Source organism: Watersipora subatra, chromosome 10, assembly GCF_963576615.1.
Source record: "Watersipora subatra chromosome 10, tzWatSuba1.1, whole genome shotgun sequence".
NCBI lineage: Eukaryota > Metazoa > Bryozoa > Gymnolaemata > Cheilostomatida > Watersiporidae > Watersipora > Watersipora subatra.
The window spans coordinates 20889936-20916945 of NC_088717.1; the positions used below are offsets into that span (position 1 = coordinate 20889936).

Sequence of the window (27010 nt, forward strand, 5' to 3'; positions counted from 1 at the left end):
AGGTTGTGTGTGAGAGTTCCTTTGATGTATCTGAAAAGCCGTTTAACAGCTGTGGTGTGTGCTGGTCCAGGGCGTTCCAGAAATTGTGACAGTTTAGATACTACCCAACTTATATCGGGACGTGTTGCAGTCATCAAGTATATCAGGCTTCCTATGGTTGTCTGTAGGGGAATTTCGTGTCAAGGAAAGCGTTATGTTCCCCGTCGGTCGGGTTGGTAAGTTGAAGTCCCATTGCAGCTGGTGTATCTGCTGGCTTACAGTCTCCCATGTTGAATCTTTATAGGATAGATCTCGCATATCTTTCTTGGCTCATCTGATAAGTACCATCTGAGTGTCTAGTGAAGTCAATTCCCAAAAACAATTATAATGGTCCTCGGTCGTCCATTTTGAATCGTGAGTTTAGCTTCTCCTTTACCTGTGCTAATGTGTCCTGATTGTCACTTGCAATAATTATGTCATCTACCCAAAATAGAATAATGAGTCGCTTGTCTGGTTTTGTGTAGGTTTAGATACAAGGGTCAAGTTTGTTTGGTGTGAGTCCTAGTGTTTCCAAATAGTCAGTCAGTCTGTTGTGCCAGTTTTTACTGCTCTGTTTAAGTCCATATAGTGACTTGTGAAGTCGGCATACCAGTTTTTTACTGTCTTGTTGTGTCTGTTCATATCCTGGGGGTTGTTGGATGTAGATCTCTTTGTCGATGTCTGCGTTCAGGTAGGCTCCTTTGACATCCATTTGGTGCAGGAATAGTCCATTGTTGCTAGCTTCCTGTAGAAGTGTTCTGATTGAGGTGAAGTGGTTAGTTGGTGAGAAGGTGTCTTCGTAGTCTAGTCCGTGTATTTGAGAATACCCCTTTGCTACATATCGCGCTTTGTATTGGTTGTTGTTCTGGTCCTTAGATTGTTTGAGTGTGTATACCCATTTTCCTCCTATTGCCGTCCTGTCATCTGGTAAGGTGGTGAGTTCCCATGTGTTGTTGTCGAGAAGTGTTGATATTTCTTTGTTCATAGCAGTACGCCATTCATCAGAGTCCTCCGAGTTTATTGCTTCATTGTATGTAGTGGGTATCTGCTGCGTTGTGGTGTAGGCGTATTCCACAGTTGCTGTCTTAGTGTGGTAATCAGCTAGGTATCTGGGTGGTCGAGTTACTCGCTTGGGTCTGCCTTGTGATATAGGTTGTGGCAGAGATGGTGTAGTGAGTGGAAATGATTCAGTTGAACCGTGAGTTGACTCAGTTGAGTCAGTCTGTGGCTCAGTTGAACCGTGTGTGGCCTCAGTTGAGTCAGTCTGTGGCTCAGTTGAACCGTGTGTGGTTTCAGTTGGGTCAGTATGTGGCTCAGTTGAACCGTGTGTGACCTCAGTTGATTCAGTCTGTGTCTCAGTACTGTTGGAAGGCTCAGTATTTTCGTAGTCATAGTCAGGGTTGGTTGCAGTGTTGTGTACAATAATGTTTCTTGTGGTGACAACGCTGTGGTTTAGATCGTTCATTACGTAGAATCCTTTATTACGCAGGTTTACACCTAGGTAGGCGCCTAGTTGGCCTCGAATGTTCAGTTTAGATTTGTGACCTTCGATGTAGAATGTGCATTGTGATCCGAAACTATGTACATTTCTCATGTCTGGTTGTTTGTCAGTGAACAGTTGATAAGCTGTGCTGTTGGTTGTGCGCTGGTATGCTCTGTTTCTAAGGTATTGAGAGTGTCAAACAGCGTAAGTCCAATAGTTCTTTGGTAATCCTGCGTCAGTGTTGAGACATCTGGCCATTTCCATGAGCGTTCTCCATAAACGTTCAACTTTATCGTTTTGGTAAGGTGTGTATGAAGTGGATGTAGTGTGTTTTATTCCTCTTGCTAGTAGAATGTCCTGAAACTTTTGCTAAGGTACTCTGTGCCATTGTCAGTGTGAATCTCCTTTACTTGTCCTATCGGTGCAATGTCAGCCAAAAATGTTTGTAGTGTTAGAGCAGTGTCGTCTTTGTTCCTCATGAAGTATGTAAATATCATGCTGGAATGTTCGTCGATGTAATTAATGACATAGCGGTGTCCTTCGCGTGATTGTGGTTGTATGGGTCCGCATATATCAGAGTGAATCCTCTCTAGTGGCGTCGTGGCTAGTATTGTCCATGTGTCTTGTGATTTTGGTTGTCTAGTTATCTTCTTTTGTGTGCAGGTCGTGCATGTGGGTGGTGCAGAGTCCTTCTGTGTAATTGTCATTCCAGTCATTACAGTCTCGATTTTACGTATGTCCTCGTAGTTCATGTGTCCTAGTCAGATATGCCAGTTTTGTAGTGTCTTGGTCATGTAAGCGCTCGTCTTCGTAGCATGTCCAGTTGGAGGTTTGGTAATGGTGGAGGTGGTAGTTGTTGTGGGTTGATGTAGGTAGTATAGCTGTCCTTCTTTGATGATGTTGAAGTGTACGTCGTGTAAAATGAGTTTGGAGCGTTTAGGTGTGAATGTGATCTTGGCGCCGGGGCAGTTGCTGCCCGTACAGAGAAGAGATTAGTAGGAAATGTCGGAGCAAGTAGGGTGTCTTTGAGTTTGATCTGTCGTTCAGTACCGTGGTTGTCAGTGACTGTGAACACAGCCACTCCTCGTGCAGTAGCCAGTTGGTTGCTCCTTCGTCCATCGGCTAGTTCGAGGTAGTGTTTGTCTGGTACAAAGTTGGTGTCAAATGTGATGAATTTGTCAGGATCGTTGACGATGTGTGAGGTTGCGCCACAGTCGACCAGTAGTTTGTCTGTCATGTGACTGGTCTTGTCAGTAGCAGTGCAGGTCTTAGAAATGAATGTGAAGTCAGGTTGATTGGATTGTGCAGTAGCCGTTTTGTGTTCAGTAGTAGGTTTGGAGTCGTCCCGCTTCTTTCTGAAGCAAACTTTAGCAATGTGCCTTTTTTGGTGGCAGTAGTTGCTGTTCAGTTTGGTTTTAGAGTAGCAGTCTTTTGTTGTGTGAGTAGTGTTGCCACAGGCCAAACACATTTTGTTGTTGTTGTTGTTTGATGTAGGTCTGCTTGATGGATGATGAGGTTGATGTCTTCTAGTATGAAATGTTGTTGTCTTCATGGCGGTAGTAGCAGTAGGTCGTAGATTGTCTGTATTGGCAAAGTTGTGTAGTGCTGCTTTAAAGTCCGATAGAGATTTGTGTTGGTTCAGTTGAGTGTGTACGACTACGAAGGGTTTGAATGAGTCTGGTAGTCCTTTTAAAATCATAGCTATTAATAAGTTGTCAGAGACTGTCTTGCCTGCTGTTTTGAGTCCAGTCGATGCTCTTTCGGCCCTAATAATTTAGTCAGTAATGTGTTCAGTCTCAGTCATTCTTAGTGTAGTCAGTTTTTCATATAGAGTTAGTACACGTGGTGTTTCAGTGCTTACGTAGTGTCGTCGGAGTGTGGCCAGAGCAGCTCTGCCATTATTCTTATTGTCATTCATTATTAGTTCCAGCGATTTTTCATCTAGTACCTGTGTAAGTTCAGCGAATGCTCTTAGGTTCCTGCTGGCAAAGTCCGTGTCGTCTTCTTCATTCTCTTCTTTTGGTTTGATGGCCTTAACCAGCTTTTCGTCTATGGTGTATAGGTAGTTGATGAATCTTGTCTCCCATGCGTTGTATAAGTCACTATTATTGTCGAAATCTGCCCTCATTGGCCCATAACCTGTTGTGTGTGTGCTCATTGTTGGTTGCTCGTAAGTACAGATCAAAAAAAGGAAAGGGAACACGCAGTGAGAAGAAATGGAACTTTATTAAATTTGTAACCGGAAGGAGACAGGAAACTTTCAGTGTAATAATAACACGAATAGAAAATATTGCCGCATTACTTCTACGCAAATATAATATTGTAAACATAATATATTTTTAGATTGTTATTCAACACAGTACAGCTTATGGTGTAAAATGTTGAAGAAATACTCTACCGAAGTTGATTTCATGCCTTGGAACGGATTACATAATTTACATAGTTTTATTTTAATGGGATAAAAAGTTTCAGATTTACAACAACTCGGTTTTTGAACAGCCTTCTTACACGTCACTAAAAGTGATAAAATTTTAAATTTACAGTGGTTTGAAACTTTTAATTTAGTTGTCCTGCACAAAACCTTTTCCTCATGACATGAAGTTTGAAAGTTACAGTTGTTTGAAAAAGTTTAAAAACCTTTACAGTTGTTTTTATTTTCTTTCTTAATTTATTTCAATTACACAAAACCCCTTTTGTCATGGTATGTAGTTTGAATGTAAGAGTGGCAAATTTTGTTATATCATACGTAAAAACAAATTATACTTTATTATACTAAATTAATTATACTAACTACACAGGCTATTAGCTATGAACCGGGAACATACGCCCCTGGTACCGCCGAGTCTCACCGGTAATTGCCGGCGGGACGCAATTGTTAAATGCGGAACGCAAACTGTAAAGCCGGGTTCCCATGTACGTCGCAAAGCACCGGCGACACACCGCAAGCTATTAGCGATGGAATGGGAACGTATGCGCCGAGGACCGCCGGTAGTTGCCGGCGGCATCGCAATAGTTTAGCGCTGTTCAAATTTCGCAAACGGCCGCAGGCAAAACCTTCCCAAAATGCACTGTACGAGTAAAGGTCACCATTATAGGAACGGCATGGCGAGCAAACATTTTATTTGATTACGCAATTATGTTTACGATATTATTAACGATGTAGCTTTATGTGAACATATCCCGCCGAGCCTAGTGTCGCAAGCGTTTTGCTGCACATGTTACCGCCGGAGTCTCGCAATCGATATGGGAACCAGGCTTTAGAGCTGTTCAAATTTCGCAAAAGGCCGCATGTGAAATCTTCCCGAAATGCACTGTACGGGTAAAGGTAGCCTGTCTTGACAAACTGTTGTTTTTGCGGAGTTGTTTCCCCGTCGAGCGGGCGAGCAACACAACAGCTTTTCACAAGACGTACTGCACCTGATGCATCAGCTGCACTTATAGGGAGTTGTTCTCTTCCGTCTATGCGGCTTGGTTGCGATGTTATGTCGGTCGCTCCATTGGTAATCATGACGAATTTCACGCAAAAATTTATGTAGAAAACAAGATTTTAATGTTTAACCAGCGACCAGTCTCTGCGGTAATCTTTAGTAGAACTTGAGAACTTAGGCAACAACAGCGACTAAACATGTCGTTATTTGTGCGCTCAGTCAGTTTTATTCCTATTTTTGTATCAGTCAGTTTTGTTGGTTCTTATAGATTTTATTTTCATTTTATTTTATTATTAAATTTTACTAACGTTTACAACAGAGACTGGTCTTTGGTTAGACGTTGTAATCTTATTTTTTATACATAAATTTTTGCGTAAAATCCGCTATGATTACCAATGGAGCGACCGCCATAACGTGGCAGCCAAGTCGCATAGACGGAAGAGAACAACTCCCTTTAAGTGCAGCTGATGCATCAAGTGCAGTATGTCTTGCGACAAGCTGTTGTGTTGCTCGCCCGCTCGACGGGGGGAGGGACAACTCCGCAAAAAAACAACAGTTTGTCAAGACAAGCTACGGTAAAGGTCATCATTATAGGAATGGCATGGCGAGCCAACACTTAATTTGATTATGCAATTAAGTTTACGATATTATTAACGATGTGGCTTTTATATGAATAGACTAGCTGTGACACCCGGCGTTGCCCGTGTAATAGAAGAGTCTTTGGACAGAAAATTGATTTGTATTTAACATATAACAACATTTGCCATTCTAACTTTCAAACTACATATCATGAGAGAAGTTTGTCGTGTAGTTGAAATAAATTAAGAGAGAAATAAAAACAACTGTAAAGGTTTTAAAACTGTCAAACAACTTTACATTTTAAGCTAGTGGCCTGGCATATTGCCAATGGAAACTCCACTAAGCTAGTTAATAAGGTTAGGCTTCCAATGACAGTAAGAATTCCATGAATTTCCATGAAATTCCATGAATTTGAGTCTTTATTGTTGTCAAGCTCAGCTGTTCTAATAATAGCTATAGCTGGATTTCCAACAGACAGACGGAATTTCAACACACGGACTTTGAGAAATATATATATATATAGATGCCGTGAGCCTAGCGTCGCAAGCGTTTTACTGCGCAAGTTACCGCCGGTGTCTCGCAACCGATATGGGAACCCGGCTTTAGAAAGTTGTTCAAAAACCGAGTTTCATTTTCTCATGATATGAAGTTTAAAAGTTAGAATGGTAAATGTTGTATACAGTATGTTATATGAAAATAAAGTTTCTGTTCAAATACTTTTTATTACTCGGGCAACGCTGTGTAGTACAACTAGTCATAGCATATTTATATATTCCATAGATTTGACTGACAACTTGCAGTAAAGGCTCATATAATAAGACTTACGTTGCAGGAAGTCTTTTGAGTCGACAGTTAGACAAGTTAAGTGACTCCAATAAGTTGAGCTGGCTGACTACTTCTGGTAGACCATCAGGGAAAAAGTTATTTGATAGATCTAGCACTTTTAGCCTAGTAAGAGCCTTTAACCTGCAAAGCATATAATCCCATGATACCTTTATACAAGACAAATCATGGATTTGTCTCCTCTAGTTTGCTGTGTGATGGACTGTTGGAATGCTGACAACTACACATTCTAATCACTCAGCATGCAATACATTATATGAACATTTATTGTGAGAAATTGATAAGTTTTGCTGATTTCATAGTTTTAGTTTCTAGTAAGAGCCTCTAACCTGCAAATCATATAATCCCATGACATATTCATGTTAAATATCCATTTTCCCACTTGTACACTCTAAATTATGTATTAATTATTACAGTGCACCCACGAGTTACGATGCTCATGTTATAAAATAGTTCTACAATATCCACAGTAGATATTGTATGTGGCATATACAATATATACTGTATACAATATATAATGACAGCTTCAATATATGTTCAACTGACAGCTGTCTAGTTGGTGTATTTTCTGTTAGCATATACAGTAGACGCTCCTATAGCGTAAGCCACCTATAATGTAAAATCCACATACTGTAAATAATTTATGTAAAGCTTTTGCTTCGTAAAAATCAGCAAATTGTCAGGTCAAAGCAAGTTCTCAAAGTCGATTTTAATAACGAGAACATTGTAGTTAGCCTGCAAAATATAGCTTTATCTGTTGGCTCAGTTAAAGCACATAAATTACATAATTTCTTAGTTATATAGTTCAATACATCAGAGTCTTGGCTTTCGAATGAATCTATATTCAAAACACAAAGAATAATAGAACTATGAAAAACAGGGTGTCACAAAGTATGTCCTGCAATAAAAATACACTTGGTTGCGGTTCCCACAATGTGATGTCACAATTATTATTTAGCCTTAGCTGGTCGATCCCTTTTGCTGCCATTGAGGCTGCGCTTTTCTGTGACAATCGGTGCTGTTAAACCCAGAGAGCGCTAATTATAAACTAGGATTCTAGATAATCAGCAATGCCCGGGGATCGTGCTAACGCCGACCAATACAAACACATGTTCTGGGTTAATTAATTATGTGTCAATAAATATACTGCCGTTGATAAAGGAAATGAAATCACATCGATTAAATTGTGACCTGCAGTTGTGTGGCCCTAGGACTATATGTCAATCCCACTTTTGCGAGATCACGCAATGCTTGAAATTAATTAGTCTCAGTCGTGCGCAGCCTGTCTTGACAAACTGTTGTTTTTGCGGAGTTTTCCTTTGTCGAGCGGGTGAGCAACACAGCAGCTTGTCACAAGACGTACTGCACCTGATGCATCAGCTGCACTTATAGGAAGTTGTTCTCTTCCGTCTATGCGGCTTAGGTGCAATGTTATATCGGCTGCTTCATTGGTAATCATAACTGATTTCGCGCAAAAGTTTATGTAGAAAAAAATATAAGATAACAACGTGTAAATGTAAATTTAGGTGCTGGCTTCACTTTTTACCACTATGAGCAGCTGATTTATACAAGCTAACATCTAACCAATGCAAGTAGCTATTGCTAGTACTAGGAGTCTGTAGCTGATAATAAAGTTGCTGCCAGTTTCTGGCAGCGCTACATGTATAAAAATAACAGTGATTTGGCAGGGCAGTTAACAACTTTAAACATATAATATTCCATGTGCAATAAATGAGTCAGGTACCATACAGAGTACCTACAATAGCTGCCAGTAATCAGGGCTGGTTGAAATGATTTGTGCCCAATAATTGACCCATGAGGTGACAACTTCTGGTTATTGTAACACTCCAAGTATAGCAGATAATTAACAAATAAAAAAGAAACCAGTTTGGTAATGGATAGAAATCAAACAGAACTTTTTATTAGATTTCTTGAAAAAGTTGCTATGAATGGTTTTCTGTAGCCAAGCAGATTGTTTATAATATATCTGTACAGAAAGAATAGGATTATTATTAGTCAGTTAAAACATCCATGGACAACTCCAAATAACGTTCATTTACATAACTAGGTAGTCCAGTGATAACAATCAAAGTACTTTAAACCATCTAATATTTCTGTTGTATCATCTATATTCTATGTTCTTCTTCCATATACATAAAATAAATATGAAAGTTTGTCTGACCCTCCAGCTATAGATCTTAAAATCTGGATATTAAAGTTCTGTTTCCTGATGGCTTTGAATTCTCTACGAATGCATCACCAAAGTTCATTTGCATACGTTCTACCACTTAGCCACCAGGACTTAGTCATTAGTGGCACTATCATATACCGCATAATCCATGCGCGTGCTAATTATTTTAGCCGTAGGTTTTTCATCAAATGTTTTGAAATTTGGTCGTCTCGGAGCTCGAATATAAATTTGGCTCTCGACCAAACCGGAGCATGCGCATTGCAATTAACAAAGCTCCGGAAATGCATAGAAACATTCGCTAACAAATGGAGAAGCATTTTATGATGCATAAATTCTTTACAAAAAGAGAGGAACCATCTGGGACGATGTCTCCTCTACCGAAGAAATTTGCTAAGAAGATAACCCCTCCAGTCGAGTTACCCTAAATTTTTTGGAGGATTATCCTTTAAAAATGTGAAGTAAACGTGCCATTGTTGTTTATATATTTTTTTTCCTAGGATTTTTGATGTAACTGATCAGTTGCATATTTTGCTGCTTCATTATAAATTTTTGCATTTTAGTATTTATCTTAACCTTTAATGTTTTTGATGTTTTAAGAGCCAAACGTACAAAATTTTTACTTTTGTTTTCTATTTCCATCATCATAAATAGAACACACATTTTATTAAAGTTAAACACACTCTATACTTACCCCTTTCTATTTATAGCAGGGGTGTCCAAACTTTTTACAAAATGGGCCAAATTTGCTGTGTTAAAAACTTAGGGAACCAACCTTGGCGGACATGTTTTACTTTTAACAGCGATTAATTTAGATAAATTTTACCAAGAAAATCTGTGTTTCATATATGCTTTTTCATTTTAATTTCAGCTATCTGAGGCATCTATTTTGGTTTGTTTGAAACAAGCATATCAAAATTGCATTGACCTTATAATTGAAATTTAATAATCACTAAACTTCACTTCCTTAACACTAAATTTTTTGTAACAGTTGAACAGAAGTAATTGTACTTTTGCATACAAATTACATTTGAAACATAAAAAAATATCTCATCATGTCAGTTTAATATTTATAGAATTTTTAAACACAATTACAGAAAAATGAACAAGTACTAGGCATATCAACAAGTGCAGGGCTCATTTAAAATCAGACAGTAACTATAAAACTGATTGGATTTTAAATGTTTAACACGCAGGTAACAGCACTTCTGCCCAATTTATTAACCTTTTGAACCCTGGTCGTTTTTGTCAGTGCATGTCAGTAAACCTAAGCAATCTGTCAACAATCCGAAGTTTTTAAACTTTTATTAATTATAACTAAACATGCTCATAATACAATGATATTTGATAAAACATTAGTAAAAAGGTCGAGCAACCCACAGAAAATGCCATCAAACAGAAAAAAAGCAGTGCGTCATCATTATTCGGGCTAAAACTATAAAAGTTCGTAAGATTTTAAAAAACTCGTAAAAACATTTACAGTAGCATCATATTCATTGAGCACATGTTCATCATCATTTCATGGCTCAAATTATATTAGAAAATTATAGTCAGTATCATAAAAAATTTTATTTGCAACACACATTTATGACCTACCAACAAATAGGTCGTATCAAGTTTTTCACGATACCGCTCTAATAAAATTTGTTACTAAATCGAAGGAATAAAGATATTTGAAAACTGTTACAAATAGATGAAGCACTTCTGGTCAAACATCCTGTGCAAGAATTAATTCGATCGGCTTACGCTGTTACTTAGAAACTGCTTTTGTAAACAAAGCCATGTGAATGCCAGAATTCCGGCCATTAGGGATTTTGACACACCCTACGCAATGCTGGAAAATCGGCCGCTAGGGTTCAAAGGGTTAATTCTACAGGCAGGTGAGACGTTATTGATTTTATGACCGAGGATGCGGGCTGCATGAAAACTGCCCGCGGGCCGGATTTTGGACGTGTCTGATTTATAGTATCCAGTATACAGTACAGCTTATGGTGTAAAATGTTGAAAAGATACTTTACCGAAGTTGTTTTCTTGTCTTGGAACGAATTACATAATTTACATAGTTTTATTTTAATGGGATAAACTGTTTCGGATTTACAACAACTCGGTTTTCGAACAACCTTTGTACACGTCGCGAAAAGTTATGAACTTTTAAATTTACATTGGTTTAAAAACATTTACAGTTGTTTTATTTATTTTTAATTTAATCGTCCTGCACAAAACCTTTTCCACATGATATGAAGTTTGAAAGTTACAGTTGTTTGAAAAAGTTTAAAAACCGTAACAGTTGTTTTATTTTCTCTCTTAATTTATTTCAATTACACAAAACCCTTTTCTCATGGTATGTAGTTTGAAGGCTAGAGTGGCAAATTTTGTTATATGTTAAGTAAAACCAAATTATACTTGATTATACTAAATTATAATTACATGAAAATAAAACACACTTTTTTATTACCTTATTTATTAAATAATTTTTCATTGTAATCATAGCTAAACAGATTGTATTTAGCCATTACTTGCTAATGATTTCACATTCTCATTTTAAACATATATATATATATATATATATATATATATATATATATATATATATATATATATATATATATATATATATATGTATATATATATACATGTATATATATATATGTATATATATATACATGTATATATATATACATGTATATATATATATATATATATACATATATATATATATATATATATATATATATATATATATATATATATATATATATATACATGTATATATATACAGTTTTATCTTTCTTCCTAATTTATTTAAACAAAAAACTTTTATCATAATATGAAATTTAAAAATTGTACGCAGTTCTTTGAAAAGCTTGAAAATCTTTACAGGGTTTTCTTTTGTCTCTTCATTCATTCGAACTGCTTAAACATTTTAACATTCTAACTTCTTTCATGATTTGAAATTTAAAAGTTGTAGTTGTTTGAAAAAGCTTGAAAACCTTTACAGTTGCTTTTTCTCTTAATTCAGTTGAACTGCTTATAAATATTTTCTCAGGATATGAAGTTTAAAAGTTAAAATGGTAAATGTTGTATACGGTACGTTATATAAAAATCAATTTTCTGTCCAAAGACTTTTTTATTACTCGGGCAACGCCGGGTAGTATAGCTAGTCATAGCATATCTATAAATTCCATAGATTTGACTGAACACTTGCAGTAAAGGCTCATCCCACGAACAAACGAGTGGAAACGAAGTATGAGAGTTTTTATGATAAATGCATGTGCACACAACTTACGAAAACTATTCATCAACAATGAGACAAACCCTTGTCTCGAAATTTCATCAACAAATTTAACCATCGTTTTGTAGATTAGTTAAAGTATTATAACGATGCAAAACACATATAAGCCTATTTAAATATGTTACCAAGTCTTTGTAAATTATCGAAATTCTCTTGAAATTTCCCATCTGATCGGATTATACACAAATAGATAGATGTATTAGGACGAAAATCGTCACAAAACGCTTAAAAAGCTTGGTTTAATAAAAGTTAAGACCGGAAATTGAAACGCCGGGCGACAGAGAATAGAACGATTAAGTCGTGCGCATTTCGCGAAAAGATAACATGCACATTTCACCAGTCTACGTCATTGTCGACGGTTTCTGTAATTAACGTAGGAGTACTGAAATCGTTTCAGTTTTGCCGATTTCAAACTGACATTTTAGACACTTGAGTACTTTAGTATTCTAACTGATGTCCAACGCAGTGTAAGTAAAGGAAATGACGATATTTTTTCTAACGATTCTTATGAGATTATTACGATATTTAATTATAAGTTTGGATGACTACAGAACAATGACTACGCAGTACACATTTTCTAAAAATTTATGTAAATATCACAACTTCTTGATATCGTTAACTATAAGGTTTTTAAATGTAAACAAAATTGTGCATTGGTTTTCTATTATTACTATATTAATAATATTGATTATTCTAATAATATCAGTGCATTTTACTTCTAATATTGGCCAATATTGCATTTCTCCTATTGCAGGGGAGAGATATAAACATATAATCTTTTCCTTTCATTATTGCTGTTTGTTGTATATAATAACACCCACACCCAGTACATTACAGCTACCATTGCAGTTATCCTATTGCACTGCAGTGCCATTTGACTGCTAATATTGCATTTCTCAACCATCAGTACCCTTTCTCTTTTTCCAATATCACTTTGGTCGTGGGCTGTATGACAGTGGAATTTCTAGTATATATAATATGACTTACGTTGCAGGTAGTCTTGTGAATTTACACCGAGACAAGTTAAGTGACTCCAATAAGCTGAGCTGGCTGACTATTTCTGGTAGACCATCAGAGAAAGGGTTATTTGATAGACGTAGCCTTTTCAGCCTAGTAAGAGCCTTTAACCTGCCAAGCATATAATCCCATGATACCTTTATACAAGACAAATCAAGGATTTGTCTCCCCTGATTTTCTGTCTGTGTGATGGACTGTTGAAATGCTGACAACTACACATTCTAATCACTCAGCATGCAATACATCATATGAACATTTATTGTGAGAAATTGAAAAGTTTTGCTGATTTCATAGTTTTAGTTTCTAGTAAGAGCCTTTAACCTACAAATCATATAATCCCATGACATCTTCATGTTAAACCTTTATTTCTAAGTTTATAATATCTGCTCACTAATCTATAAATAAATCTCAAAGTTTGTCAACTGGATTTCATTATATGTCATTCCTTGTCTGTGCAGCCACAGCTATTAATATCATGGAATGAAAATTTCACTTCATGCTGGTTTGGAACTCCCGAAGATTGCAACCACTAGTTTGTAAATACGCACGTCTAACCACAAAGCTACACAGTTCTTACCATTTGGTTGCTCTTACATTATACTGTATACCCTTTTCCCACTTGTACACCCTTGTACACCACTTGTACAAACTACATTTGAAACATAAAAAATATCTCAACATGGCAGTTTAATAGTTATAGAATTTTTAAACACAATTACAGAAAAACGAACAAGTACTAGGCATATCAACAAGTGCAGGGCTCATTTAAAATCGGACAGTAACTATAAAATTGATTAGATTTTAAATGTTTAACACGCAGGTAACAGCACTTCTGCCCAATTTATTAACCTTTTGAACCCTGGTCGTTTTTGACAGTGCGTGTCAGTAAACCTAAGCAATCTGTCCAACAATCCAAAGTTTTTAAACTTTTATTAATTATAACTAAACATGCTCATAATACAATGATATTTGATAAAACATTAGTAAAAAGGTCAAGCAACCCACAGCAAATTTCATCCAACAAAAAAGAACAGTGCGTCACCATTATTCGGGCTAAAACTATAAAAGTTCGTAGGATTTTAAAAAACTTGTAAAAACATCTACAATACATCATATCCATTGAGCACATGTTCATCATCATTTCATGAGTCAAAATTTATTGGAAAATTATAGTTAGTATCACAACATTTTATATTTGCATCACACATTTATGACCTACCAACAAATAGGTCGTATCAAGTTTTTCACGATACCGCTCTAATAAAATTTGTTACTAAATCGAAGGAATAAAGATATTTGAAAACTGTTACAAATAGATGAAGCACTTCTGGTCAAACATCCTGCGCAAGAATTAATTCGATCGGCTTACGCTGTTACTTAGAAACTGCTTTTGTAAACAAAGCCATGTGAATGCCAGAATTCCGGCCATTAGGGATTTTGACACACCCTACGCAATGCTGGAAAATCGGCCGCTAGGGTTCAAAGGGTTAATTCTACAGGCAGGTGAGACGTTATTGATTTTATGACCGAAGATGCGGGCTGCATGAAAACTGCCCGCGGGCCGGATTTTGGACGTGTCTGATTTATAGTATCCAGTTTACAGTACAGCTTATGGTGTAAAATGTTGAAGAGATACTTTACCGAAGTTGTTTTCTTGTCTTGGAATGAATTACATAATTTACATAGTTTTATTTTAATGGGATAAACTGTTTCGGATTTACAACAACTCGGTTTTCGAACAACCTTTGTACACGTCGCGGAAAGTTATGAAATTTTAAATTTACATTGGTTTAAAAACCTTTACAGTTGTTTTATTTATTTTTAATTTAATCGTCCTGCACAAAACCTTTTCCTCGTGATATGAAGTTTGAAAGTTACAGTTGTTGGAAAAAGTTTAAAAACCGTTACAGTTGTTTTATTTTCTCTCTTAATTTATTTCAATTACACAAAACCCTTTTCTCATGGTATGTAGTTTGAAGGTTAGAGTGGCAAATTTGTTATATGTTAAGTAAAAACAAATTATACTTGATTATACTAAATTATAATTACATGAAAATAAAACATACGCTTTTATTACCTTATTTATTAAATAATTTTTCATCGTAATCATAGCTAAACAGATTGTGTTTAGCTATTATTTGCTAATAATTTCACATTCTCATTTTAAACACACACACACACACATATATATATATATATATATATATATAGATATATATATATATATATATATATATATACAGCATATGTATATATATATATATATATACATATGCTGTATATATATATATATAGTTTATGTGTATATATATATATACATAAACTGTATATATATATATATATATATATATACATACAGTTTTATTTTTCTTCCTAATTTATTTCAACAAAAAACTTCTTTCATAATATGAAATTTAAAAGTTGTAGTTGTTTGAAAAAGCTTGAAAACTTTTACAGTTGTTTTTTTTCCTCTTCATTCATTTCAACTGCTTAAAAATATTTTCTCATGGTATGAAGTTTAAAAGTTAGGATGGTAAATATTGTATACGGTTTGTTATATAAAAATAGATTTTCTGTCCAAAGACTTTGTTATTACTCGAGCAACGCTGGGTAGTATAGCTAGTCATAGCATATTTATATATTCCATAGACTTGACAGAACACTTGCAGTAAAGGCTCATATAATATGACTTACGTTGCAGGTAGTCCTGTGAGTTTACAGCCATACAAGTTAAGTGACTCCAATAAGTTGAGCCGGCTGACTACTTCTGGTAGACCATCAGTGAAAGAGTTATTTGATAGATGTAACCCTTTCAGCCTAGTAAGAGCCTTTAACCTGCAAAGCATATAATCCCATGATACCTTCATGTTAAACCTTTATTTCTAAGTTTATAATATCTACTCACTAATCTATATATAAATCTCAAGGTTTGTCATCTTGATTTCATTATATGTCATTCCCTGTCTGTGCAGCCATAGCTATTAATAACTTGGAATGAAAATTTCACTTCATGCTGGATTTGAACTGGCGAGGATTACAACTACTAGTTTGTAAATACGCACATCTAAACACAAAGCTACACAGTTCTTACCATTTAGTTGCTCTTACTTTGTACTGTATACCCATTTCCCACTTTTACACCCTAAATTATGAATTAATTATTACAGTGCACCCGCGAGTTATGATGCACATGTTATAAAATAGTTCTACAATATCCACAGTAGATATTGTATGCGGCAGATACAATATATACTGTATACAATATATAATGACAGCTTCAATATAATTATGTTCAATCTGACAGCCGTCTAGTTGGTGTATTTACTGTTAGCATATACAGTAGTCGCTTCTATAAAGCAAGCCACCTATAATGTAAAGTCCACATATTGTAAATCATTTATGAAAAGTTTGTGCTTCGTAAAAATCAGCAAATTGTCAGGTCGGTGCAAGTTCTCAAAGTCGATTTTAATAACGAGAACATTGTAGTTAGCCCGCAAAATATAGCTTTATCTGTCGGCTCAGTTAAGAGAAAACTGATGCACGTATAGCGCTATCTCCATTATATGTACAAGTCCCGTGACAGTCTAGTTGGGCATGATAGACCGACATAATACAGAGGATAAGTAGCTAAGCAATTATTCAAATTTACTGTGTGTTCTAAGTGTGTGTTTCAAGTGTGTGTTTCAAGTGTGTGTTTTAAGTGTGTTAACGGTAATCCATTGCAAGGCCTGGCGTATTGTGGAGTTGGCTGCTCATGAAATTTATAGCCCAAGACAAAATATTTCCTCATCACAGAGCAATGGTTACACCGTTTTAAACAGGCGCAACCACTGATTTAGGTACTGACTTCACTTGTTACCACTATGAACAGCTGACTTGGACAAGCTAACATCTAACCAATGCAAGTAGTTATTGCTATTACAAAGAATCTGTAGCTGACAACAAAGTTGCTGCCAGTTTCTGGCAGCGCTACATGTATAAAAGTACACAGTGATTTGGCAGGGCGGTTAACAACTTTAAACATATAATATTCCATGTGTAATGAATGAGTCAGGTACCATCCAGAGTGCCTGCAATAACTGCCAGTAATAAGGGCTGGTTGAAATGATTTGTGCCCAATAATTGACCCATGAGGTGACAACTTCTGGTGATTGTAGCTTTCCCAAGTATAGCAAATAATAAACTAATAACAAAAAACCAGTTTGGTAATGGATGGAAATCAAACAGAACTTTTATCAGATTTCTTGAGAAAGTTGCTATGAATGGTTTTCTGTAGCCAATCAGATTGTTTATAATATATCTGTACAGAAAGAATAGGATTATTATTAGTCAGTTAAAACATCCATGGACAACTCCAAATAACGTTCATTTACATAGCTAGGTAGTACAGTGATAACAATCAAAGTACTTTAAAGCATCTAATATTTCTGTAGTGGCATCTATATTCTATCTTCTTCTATATACATGAAATTAATATGAAAGTATGTCTGACCCTCCAGCTATAGGTCTCAAAATCTGGGTATTAAAGTTCTGTTTCCTGATGGCTTTGAACTTTCTACGAATGCAACATCTAAGTTCATTTGCATACGCTCTACCATCGAGCCACGAAGACTTAGTGACTAGTGGCACTATCATATACCCCATAATCCATGCGCGTGCTAATTATTTTAATCTTAGGCTTTTCACCAAATATTTTGAGATTTGGTCAACTCGGAGCTCGAACAAAAATTCGGCTCTCGACCTAACTGTAGCATAACATTAACATTGCAATTAACAAAGCTCCGGAAACACATGGAAACATTCGCTAACAAACGGAGAAGCGTTTTATGATGCATAAATTCTTTAGAAAAAGGGAAGATCCATCTGCGCCGACGTCTCCTCTACCGAAAAAATTTGCTAAGAAAATAACCCCTCCAGTCGAGTTACCCTAAATTTTTTTGGAGGAGGATTCTCCTTCAAAAATATGAAGTAAACATGCTATTGCTGTTTATATTTTCGTTTTCCTAAGATTTTTGATGTAACTGATCAGTTGCATTTTTTGCTGTTTCATTATAAACTTTTGCATGTTAGTATTGTATCTTAACCTTTAATGTTTTTGATGTTTTAAGAGCCAAACGTACAAAATTTTCACTTTTGTTTTCTATTTCCATCATCATAAATAGAACACTATTTATTAAAATTAAACACGCTCTAAATCTACCCATTTCTATTTATAGCAGGGGTGTCTAAAGTTTAGACTCTAAACCTTTCACTAAGGGGGCCAGAATTGTTGTGTTTGAAATTTAGAGGACCAACCTTGGCGGGCATCTTTTAAATTTAACAGCAATTAATTTAGATAAATTTTACCAAGACAATCTGTGTTTCATATTTGCTTTTTCATTTTAATTTCAGCTATCCGCGGCATCTATTTTGGTCCGTTTGAAACATGCATAACAAAATGGCTTTGAAATTATAATAGAAATTTAATGATCACTTAATTTCACTTATTTAACACTAAAGTTTTTGTAACAGTTGAACAGAAGAAATTGTACTTTTGCGTACAAATTGCATTTGAAACATAAAAAATATCTCAACATGGCAGTTTAATATTTATAGAACTTTTAAACACAAATACAAAAGAATGAACAAGTACTAGGCATATCAACAAGTGCAGGGCTCAGTTAAAATTGGACAGCAATTATAACATTGATTAGATTTTAAATGTTTAACACGCAGGTAACAGCACTTCTGCCCAATTTATTAACCTTTTGAACCCTGGTCATTTTTGTCAGTGCGTGTCAGTAAACCTAAGCAAACTGTCCAACAATCTGAAGTTTTTAAACTTTTATCAATTATAACTAAACATGCTCATAATAGGGGTTCCTCCCATGTTTTGTGACGATTCTGACGACCCGACGACAGGGATATTTAAAAATTGACAGACGAGACGACCACTTGTCAATGAGGTGAGGAGGTGACGATGATTGTGTAAGTAGCATTACTAAAGGTACGGCTACACGTAACAAATTATTCGTTAGTTCTGAGTTCTGGCCGAAATCCCGAAAAACGCAGAATTATTCAGTCGAAATTCACAGAATTATTTGAGCTGTGCATGCCCACCGAGTTCGTCGACGAAACGCTTTTAACAGATTAAACAAACTATTAGTGAGCACGATTCTAGCAGCTTAAACAATTAGTATAGTCCAAGACATGTATCGCGACACACAATAAAAGTACGAAAGCAATTCAACATAGAACACACGATGTAACTGTTTAAGTTGCGCTATTGTTGGTTAGCGAGCACGACTCTAGCAAATTTTAAGATATATGTAGTCCGAGAACATAATGCCACACGCTAGAAAAATATTACAGAAATTCACCATAGTAAATACTATGCAACTGACTTGATTGCGCTAAAGATGGCAACATTTTCTACAAAACTTTTGCTGCTAAAAAGGAAATATATAATTAAAAAATAAACAATTTATAGCTATAGCGTCCAAACAATAAATACATACAATAACGCAATCTAAGCAGTTGTATCGTGTGTACTATGTTGATTTGCACTTATACTTTTATTGTGTGTCATTATACGTCTCTTGGACTATACTAATTACAAAAGCTGCTGGAATCGTGCTCGCTAGCACGATTCTAGCAGCGCAGAATAATTCTGTGTGTTTCAATCATTTCGTGATTTTGGTTTGAACCAACAAAAAATTTGTTACGTGTAGCCGTACCTTTACTAACTTATTATTTGTCCATAAATCAACACGTTCAACCGAAACTTTACTAGTTTGTGTTTGAAGCATCTGGCCCAGCATTTATAGACTGCCATATAATTAAAGTAAACAGCAATGAAATGCCACGACATTTACAGCAAATCCGTTCTCAAGTCTGTGACTGACAGTGATTATGAAAGACAATCTCGGTCTATTTTCAGTACAAGAAATGTAGCCCTAAAACCTAAGACGGCTGTCACTATTCGCGGAGTAATCAGCAACGCTCCCAAACATCACTAATAAGTTTGTGAAGGTCACTGGTTGAGCCATGCTTTTGGTTAGCAGAAGTTCAAACTGAGCAAGTTTCAGGTTTTTAACGCAACCCAGTGCCACAAGAATGGATATTTGTATTAAAATAACGAATGAGAAGAAAGAGGTTGTTTTGGTTACCAACTTTAAAAAGGTGACAGTGATTTTAAAAGTGACGACAGTGATTTTAAAAGTGACTATTCTGACAAAAACTTTGTGTGGTGAGACCCTTATAATACCATGATATTTGGTAAAACATTAGTAAAAATGTCGAGCAACCCACAGCACATTCCATCAAATAGAAAAAAACAGTGCGTCACCATTGTTCAGGCTGACACTATAAAAGTTCGTAGGGTTTTAAAAAAACTCGTGAAAACATTTACAGTAGCATCATATCCATTGAGCACATGTTCATCATTATTTTATGACTCAAAATATACTGGTAAATTATTTAGTTAGTAATTAGTATAATAAATTTTTTATTTGCATCACACATTTATGACCTACCAACAAATGAGTCATATTAATTTTTTCAAGATACCGCTCTAATAAAATTTGTTAATAAATCGAAGAAAGTAAAGATATTTGAAAACTGTTACAAATGGATAAGGCACTTCTGGTCAAACATCCTGCGCAAGAATTAATCCGATTGGTTTACGCTGTTACTTAGAAACTGCTTTTGTAAACAAAGCTATGTGAATGCCAGAATTCCAGCCGTTAGGAATCTTGACACACCCTACGCAATGCTAGAAAATCGGCCGCTAGGGTTCAAAGGTTTAATTCTACAGGCGGGCGAGACGTTATTGATTTTATGACAGGGGATGCGAGTCGCATGAAAACTGCCCGCGGGTCGGATTTTGGACATGTCTGATTTATAGTATACAGTATGATGTGTGTGTGCTCATTGTTGGTTGCTTGTAAGTACAGATCGGAAAAAAGGAAAGGGAACATGCAGTGAGAAGAAATGGAACTTTATTAAATTTGTAACCGGAAGAAGGAGACAAGAAACTTTCAGTGCAATAATAACACGAATAGAAAATATTGCTGCGTTACTTCTACACAAATATAATATTGTAAACATAATATATTTTTGGATTGTTATTCAACACCCCCCCCCCCTCCCCTCAATCCAACATATATTATCGTGGCCATTATGTAGGTGAGGGTAGCGTTGGTGTATCGAGCATCTGCATTTTGTGTCGGAATACTGGTTTGGTCATAGAATCCGCTGGATTACACTGAATCGCGATATATTTGTAGGTGATATTCGTCTGTTCCTTTACGAAATGATAGCGTACATCTATGTGTTTTGTTCTTGAGTGTATTGCACCATCCTTTGTGAGTGCGATGGCTTCTTGATTGTCAGTGTCGAGTGTTGTCTGTGCCGATTTTCCGATAATCAGTGATGCACATAAACCTCGTAGAAATAGTGTTTTTTTAGTTGCTTCAGCTAGTGCCAAGTATTCTGCTTAACAAGAGGATAGTGCTACAGTGTGCTGTTTTCTTGTCTTCCAGCTGATAGGTGCATTCCGGTGTCGAATACATATCCGGCTGTTGATCGTCTGTCGTTGATGTCTCCAGCCCAGTCCGAGTCCGTATGTCCTGTTAGCGTTCCAGGTGTCTTGGTGAAATGAAGGTTGTGTGTGAGAGTTCCTTTGATGTATCTGAAAACCCGTTTAACAGCTGTGGTGTGTGCTGGTCCAGGGCGTTCCAGAAATTGTGACAGTTTAGATACTACCCAACTTATATCGGGACGTGTTGCAGTCATCAAGTATATCAGGCTTCCTATGGTTGTCTGTAGGGGAATTTTGTGTCTAGGAAAACGTTATGTTCCCCGTCGGTCGGGTTGGTAAGTTGAAGTCCCATTGCAGCTGGTGTATCTGCTGGCTTACAGTCTCCCATGTTGAATCTTTATAGGATAGATCTCGCATATCCTTCTTGGCTCATCTGATAAGTACCATCTGAGTGTCTAGTGAAGTCAATTCTCAAAAACAATTATAATGGTCCTCGGTCGTCCATTTTGAATCGTGAGTTTAGCTTCTCCTTTACCTGTGCTATTGTGTCCTGATTGTCACTTGCAATAATTATGTCATCTACCCAAAATAGAATAATGAGTCGCTTGTCTGGTTTTGTGTAGGTTTAGATACATGGGTCAAGTTTGTTTGGTGTGAGTCCTAGTGTTTCCAAATAGTCAGTCAGTCTGTTGTGCCAGTTTTTACTGCTCTGTTTAAGTCCATATAGTGACTTGTGAAGTCGGCATACCAGTTTTTTACTGTCTTGTTGTGTATGTTCATATCCTGGGGGTTGTTGGATGTAGATCTCTTTGTCGATGTCTGCGTTCAGGTAGGCTCCTTTGACATCCATTTGGTGCAGGAATAGTCCATTGTTGCTAGCTTCCTGTAGAAGTGTTCTGATTGAGGTGAAGTGGTTAGTTGGTGAGAAGGTGTCTTCGTAGTCTAGTCCGTGTATTTGAGAATACCCCTTTGCTACATATCGCTCTTTGTATTGGTTGTTGTTCTGGTCTTTAGATTGTTTGAGTGTGTATACCCATTTTCCTCCTATTGCCGTTCTGTCATCTGGTAAGGTGGTGAGTTCCCATGTGTTGTTGTCGAGAAGTGTTGATATTTCTTTGTTCATAGCAGTATGCCATTCATCAGAGTCCTCCGAGTTTATTGCTTCATTGTATGTAGTGGGTATCTGCTGCGTTGTGGTGTAGGCGTATTCCACAGTTGCTGTCTTAGTGTGGTAATCAGCTAGGTAGCTGGGTGGTCGAGTTACTCGCTTGGGTCTGCCTTGTGATATAGGTTGTGGCAGAGATGGTGTAGTGAGTGGAAATGATTCAGTTGAACCGTGAGTTGACTCAGTTGAGTCAGCCTGTGGCTCAGTTGAACCGTGTATGGCCTCAGTTGCGTCAGTCTGTGGCTCAGTTGAACCGTGTGTGGCCTCAGTTGAGTCAGTGTGTGGCTCAGTTGAACCGTGTGTGGTCTCAGTTGGGTCAGTATGTGACTCAGTTGAACCGTGTGTGACCTCAGTTGATTCAGTCTGTGTCTCAGTACTGTTGGAAGGCTCAGTATTTTCGTAGTCATGCTCAGGGTTGGTTGCAGTGTTGTGTACAATAATGTTTCTTGTGGTGACAACGCTGTGGTTTAGATTGTTCATTACGTAGAATCCTTTATTACGCAGGTTTACACCTAGGTAGGTGCGTAGTTGGCCTCGAATGTTCAGTTTAGATTCGTGACCTTCGATGTAGAATGTGCCTTGTGATCCGAAACTATGTACATTTCTCATGTCTGGTTGTTTGTCAGTGAACAGTTGATAAGCTGTGCTGTTGGTTGTGCGCTGGTATGCCCTGTTTCTAAGGTATTGAGAGTGTCAAACAGCGTAAGTCCAATAGTTCTTTGGTAATCCTGCGTCAGTGTTGAGACATCTGGCCATTTCCATGAACGTTCTCCATAAACGTTCAACTTTATCGTTTTGGTAAGGTGTGTATGAAGTGGATGTAGTGTGTTTTATTCCTCTTGCTAGTAGAATGTCCTGAAACTTTTGCTAAGGTACTCTGTGCCATTGTCAGTGTGAATCTCCTTTACTTGTCCTATCGGTGCAATGTCAGCCAAAAACGTTTGTAGTGTTAGAGCAGTGTCGTCTTTGTTCCTCATGAAGTATGTAAATATCATGCTGGAATGTTCGTCGATGTAATTAATGACATAGCGGTGTCCTTCGCGTGATTGTGGTTGTATGGGTCCGCATATATCAGAGTGAATCCTCTCTAGTGGCATCGTGGCTAGTATTGTCCATGTGTCTTGTGATTTTGGTTGTCTAGTTATCTTATTTTGTGTCCAGGTCGTGCATGTGGGTGGTGTAGAGTCCTTCTGTGTAATTGTCATTCCAGTCTCGATTTTACGTATGTCCTCGTAGTTCATGTGTCCTAGTCAGATATGCCAGTTTTGTAGTGTCTTGGTCATGTAAGCGCTCGTCTTCGTAGCATGTCCAGTTGGAGGTTTGGTAGTGGTGGAGATGGTAGTTGTTGTGGGTTGATGTAGGTAGTATAGCTGTCCTTCTTTGATGATGTTGAAGTGTACGTCGTGTAAAATGAGTTTGGAGCGTTTAGGTGTGAATGTGATCTTGGCGCCGGGGCAGTTGCTGCCCGTACAGAGAAGAGATTAGTAGGAAATGTCGGAGCAAGTAGGGTGTCTTTGAGTTTGATCTGTCGTTCAGTACCGTGGTTGTCAGTGACTGTGAACACAGCCACTTCTCGTGCAGTAGCCAGTTGGTTGCTCCTTCGTCCATTGGCTAGTTCGAGGTAGTGTTTGTCTGGTACAAAGTTGGTGTCAAATGTGATGAATTTGTCAGGATCGTTGACGATGTGTGAGGTTGCGCCACAGTCGACCAGTAGTTTGTCTGTCATGTGACTGGTCTTGTCAGTAGCAGTGCAGGTCTTAGAAATGAATGTGAAGTCAGGTTGATTGGATTGTGCAGTAGAATTTTTGTGTTCAGTAGTAGGTTTGGAGTCGTCCCGCTTCTTTCTGAAGCAAACTTTAGCAATGTGCCTCTTTTGGTGGCAGTAGTTGCAGTTCAGTTTGGTTTTAGAGTAGCAGTCTTTTGTTGTGTGAGTAGTGTTGCCACAGGCCAAACACATTTTGTTGTTGTTGTTTGATGTAGGTCTGCTTGATGGATGATGAGGTTGATGTCTTCTAGTATGAAATGTTGTTGTCTTCATGGCGGTAGTAGCAGTAGGTCGTAGATTGTCTGTATTGGCAAAGTTGTGTAGTGCTGCTTTAAAGTCCGATAGAGATTTGTGTTGGTTCAGTTGAGTGTGTACGACTACGAAGGGTTTGAATGAGTCTGGTAGTCCTTTTAAAATCATAGCTAATAATAAGTTGTCAGAGACTGTCTTGCCTGCTGTTTTGAGTCCAGTCGATGCTCTTTCGGCCCTAATAATTTAGTCAGTAATGTGTTCAGTCTCAGTCATTCTTAGTGTAGTCAGTTCTTCATATAGAGTTAGTACACGTGGTGTTTAAGTGCTTACGTAGTGTCGTCGGAGTGTGGCCAGGGCAGCTCTGCCATTATTCTTATTGTCATTCATTATTAGTTCCAGCGATTTTTCATCTAGTACCTGAGTAAGTTCGGCGAATGCTCTTAGTTCCTGCTGGCAAAGTCCGTGTCGTCTTCTTCATTCTCTTCTTTTGGTTTGATGGCCTTAACCGGCTTTTCGTCTATGGTGTATAGGTAGTTGATGAATCTTGTCTCCCATACGTTGTATAAGTCACTATTATCGTCGAAATCTGCCCTCATGGGCCTATAACCTGTTGTGTGTGTGCTCATTGTTGGTTGCTTGTAAGTACAGATCAAAAAAAGGAAAGGGAACACGCAGCGAGAAGAAATGGAACTTTATTAAATTTGTAACCGGAAGGAGACAGGAAACTTTCAGTGTAATAATAACACGAATAGAAAGTGTTGCCGCATTACTTCTACGCAAATATAATATTGTAAACATAATATATTTTTGGATTGTTATTCAACACAGTACAGCTTATGGTGTAAAATGTTGAAGAAATACTCTACCGAAGTTGATTTCATGCCTTGGAACGGATTACATAATTTACATAGTTTTATTTTAATGGGATAAAAAGTTTCGGATTTACAACAACTCGGTTTTTAAACAACCTTCTCACACGTCACTAAAAGTGATAAAATTTTTAATTTACAGTGGTTTGAAATTTTTAATTTAGTTGTGCTGCACAAAACCTTTTCCTCATGACATGAAGTTTGAAAGTTACAGATGTTTGAAAAGATTTAAAAACCTTTACAGTTGTTTTTATTTTCTTTCTTAATTTATTTCAATTACACAAAACCCTTTTGTCATGGTATGTAGTTTGAATGTAAGAGTGGCAAATTTTGTTATATTTTACGTAAAAACAAATTATACTTTATTATACCAAATTATAATCACATGAAATTAAAACCTGCTTTTTTATTACCTTATTTATTAAATAATTTTTCATTGTAATCATAACTAAACAGATTATATTTAGCCATTACTTGCTAATGAACTCACATTTTCAATTTAAACACATATACAGTTTTATTTTTTTCCTAATTTATTTCAACAAAAAACTTCTTTCATAATATGAAGTTTAAAAATTGTGCGTAATTCTTTGAAAAGCTTGAAAATCTTTACAGTGGTTTTTTTTGTCTCTTCATTCATTCAAACTGCTTAAACAAATTAAAATTCCAACTTTTTTCATGATATGAAGTTTAAAAGTTGTAGTTGTTTGAAAAATCTTGAAAATCTTTACAGTTGTTTTCTTTTTCCTCTTCATTCATTTGAACTGCTTACAAATATTTTCTCATGATATGAAGTTTAAAAGTTAGAATGGTAAATGTTGTATACCTAGGTATACTACCCGGCGTTGCCCGAGTAATAAAAAAGTCTTTGGATAAAAAATTTATTTTTATACAACATACCGTATACAACATTTACCATTCTAACTTTTAAACTTCATATCATGAGAAAATATTTATAAGCAGTTCAAATGAATAAGAGAAGAAAAAACCACTGTCAAGGTTTTCAAGTTTTTTCAAAAAACTACAACTTTTAAAATTTATATCATGAACGAAGTGTTTTGTTGAAATAAATTAGGAAGAAAAATAAAACTGTAAATGTGTTTAAATGCAAATGTGATACAATTAGCAAGTAATGGCTAAATATAAATTGTTTAGCTATGATTAAAATGAAAGATTATTTAATAAATGAGGTAATAAAAAGGTCTATTTTGTTTTTATATAATTATAATTTAGTATAATCAAGTATAATTTATTTTTATTTAACTCATTTTATATTCATTTTTTTCATTTCATAATCATTTTTTATTCATTCAAACTGCATATCATGAAAAAAGTGTTTTGTGTAATTGAAATAAATTAGGAGAGAAAATAAAAACAACTGCAAAGGTTTTAAACTTTTTCAAACAACTGTAACTGTCTAACTTCATATCACGAGGAAAAGGTTTTGTGCATGACAACTAAACTAAAAATAAATAAAACAACTGTAAAGTTTCCAAACCACTGTAAATTAAATTTCATAACTTTCAGCGACTTGTAAAGCCTGGTTCCCATAAACGTCGCAAAGTACCGGAGACAGCACCGCAGGCTATT

The 27010-nt window shown here is 36.3% G+C and overlaps 1 protein-coding gene across 1 annotated transcript; it reads right to left on the reverse strand.

The window, feature by feature from the left end:
• Positions 1 to 6329: 6329 nt before the first annotated feature.
• LOC137406861 (leucine-rich repeat-containing protein 69-like) lies at positions 6330 to 17492 on the reverse strand. The gene is made up of 4 exons (XM_068093468.1): positions 17341 to 17492; positions 15543 to 15683; positions 12819 to 12959; positions 6330 to 6474 (listed from the first exon to the last, which is right to left on the reverse strand). Exons 1-4 carry the CDS (start codon positions 17490 to 17492, stop codon positions 6330 to 6332), a joined length of 579 nt encoding a protein of 192 aa, XP_067949569.1.
• Positions 17493 to 27010: the final 9518 nt, after the last annotated feature.

Bases quoted from the DNA above. Each gene is read 5' to 3' on its own strand.
- LOC137406861 (XM_068093468.1), bottom strand. From the start codon at position 17,492: ATGGGGTATATGATAGTGCCACTAGTCACTAAGTCTTCGTGGCTCGAT. The intron at 12,960-15,542 runs GTAAGTCATATT...TATGCTTGGCAG, and splicing joins CTCACAGGACTACCTGCAAC to GTTAAAGGCTCTTACTAGGC. The intron at 6,475-12,818 runs GTAAGTCATATT...TATGCTTTGCAG, and splicing joins TTCACAAGACTACCTGCAAC to GTTAAAGGCTCTTACTAGGC.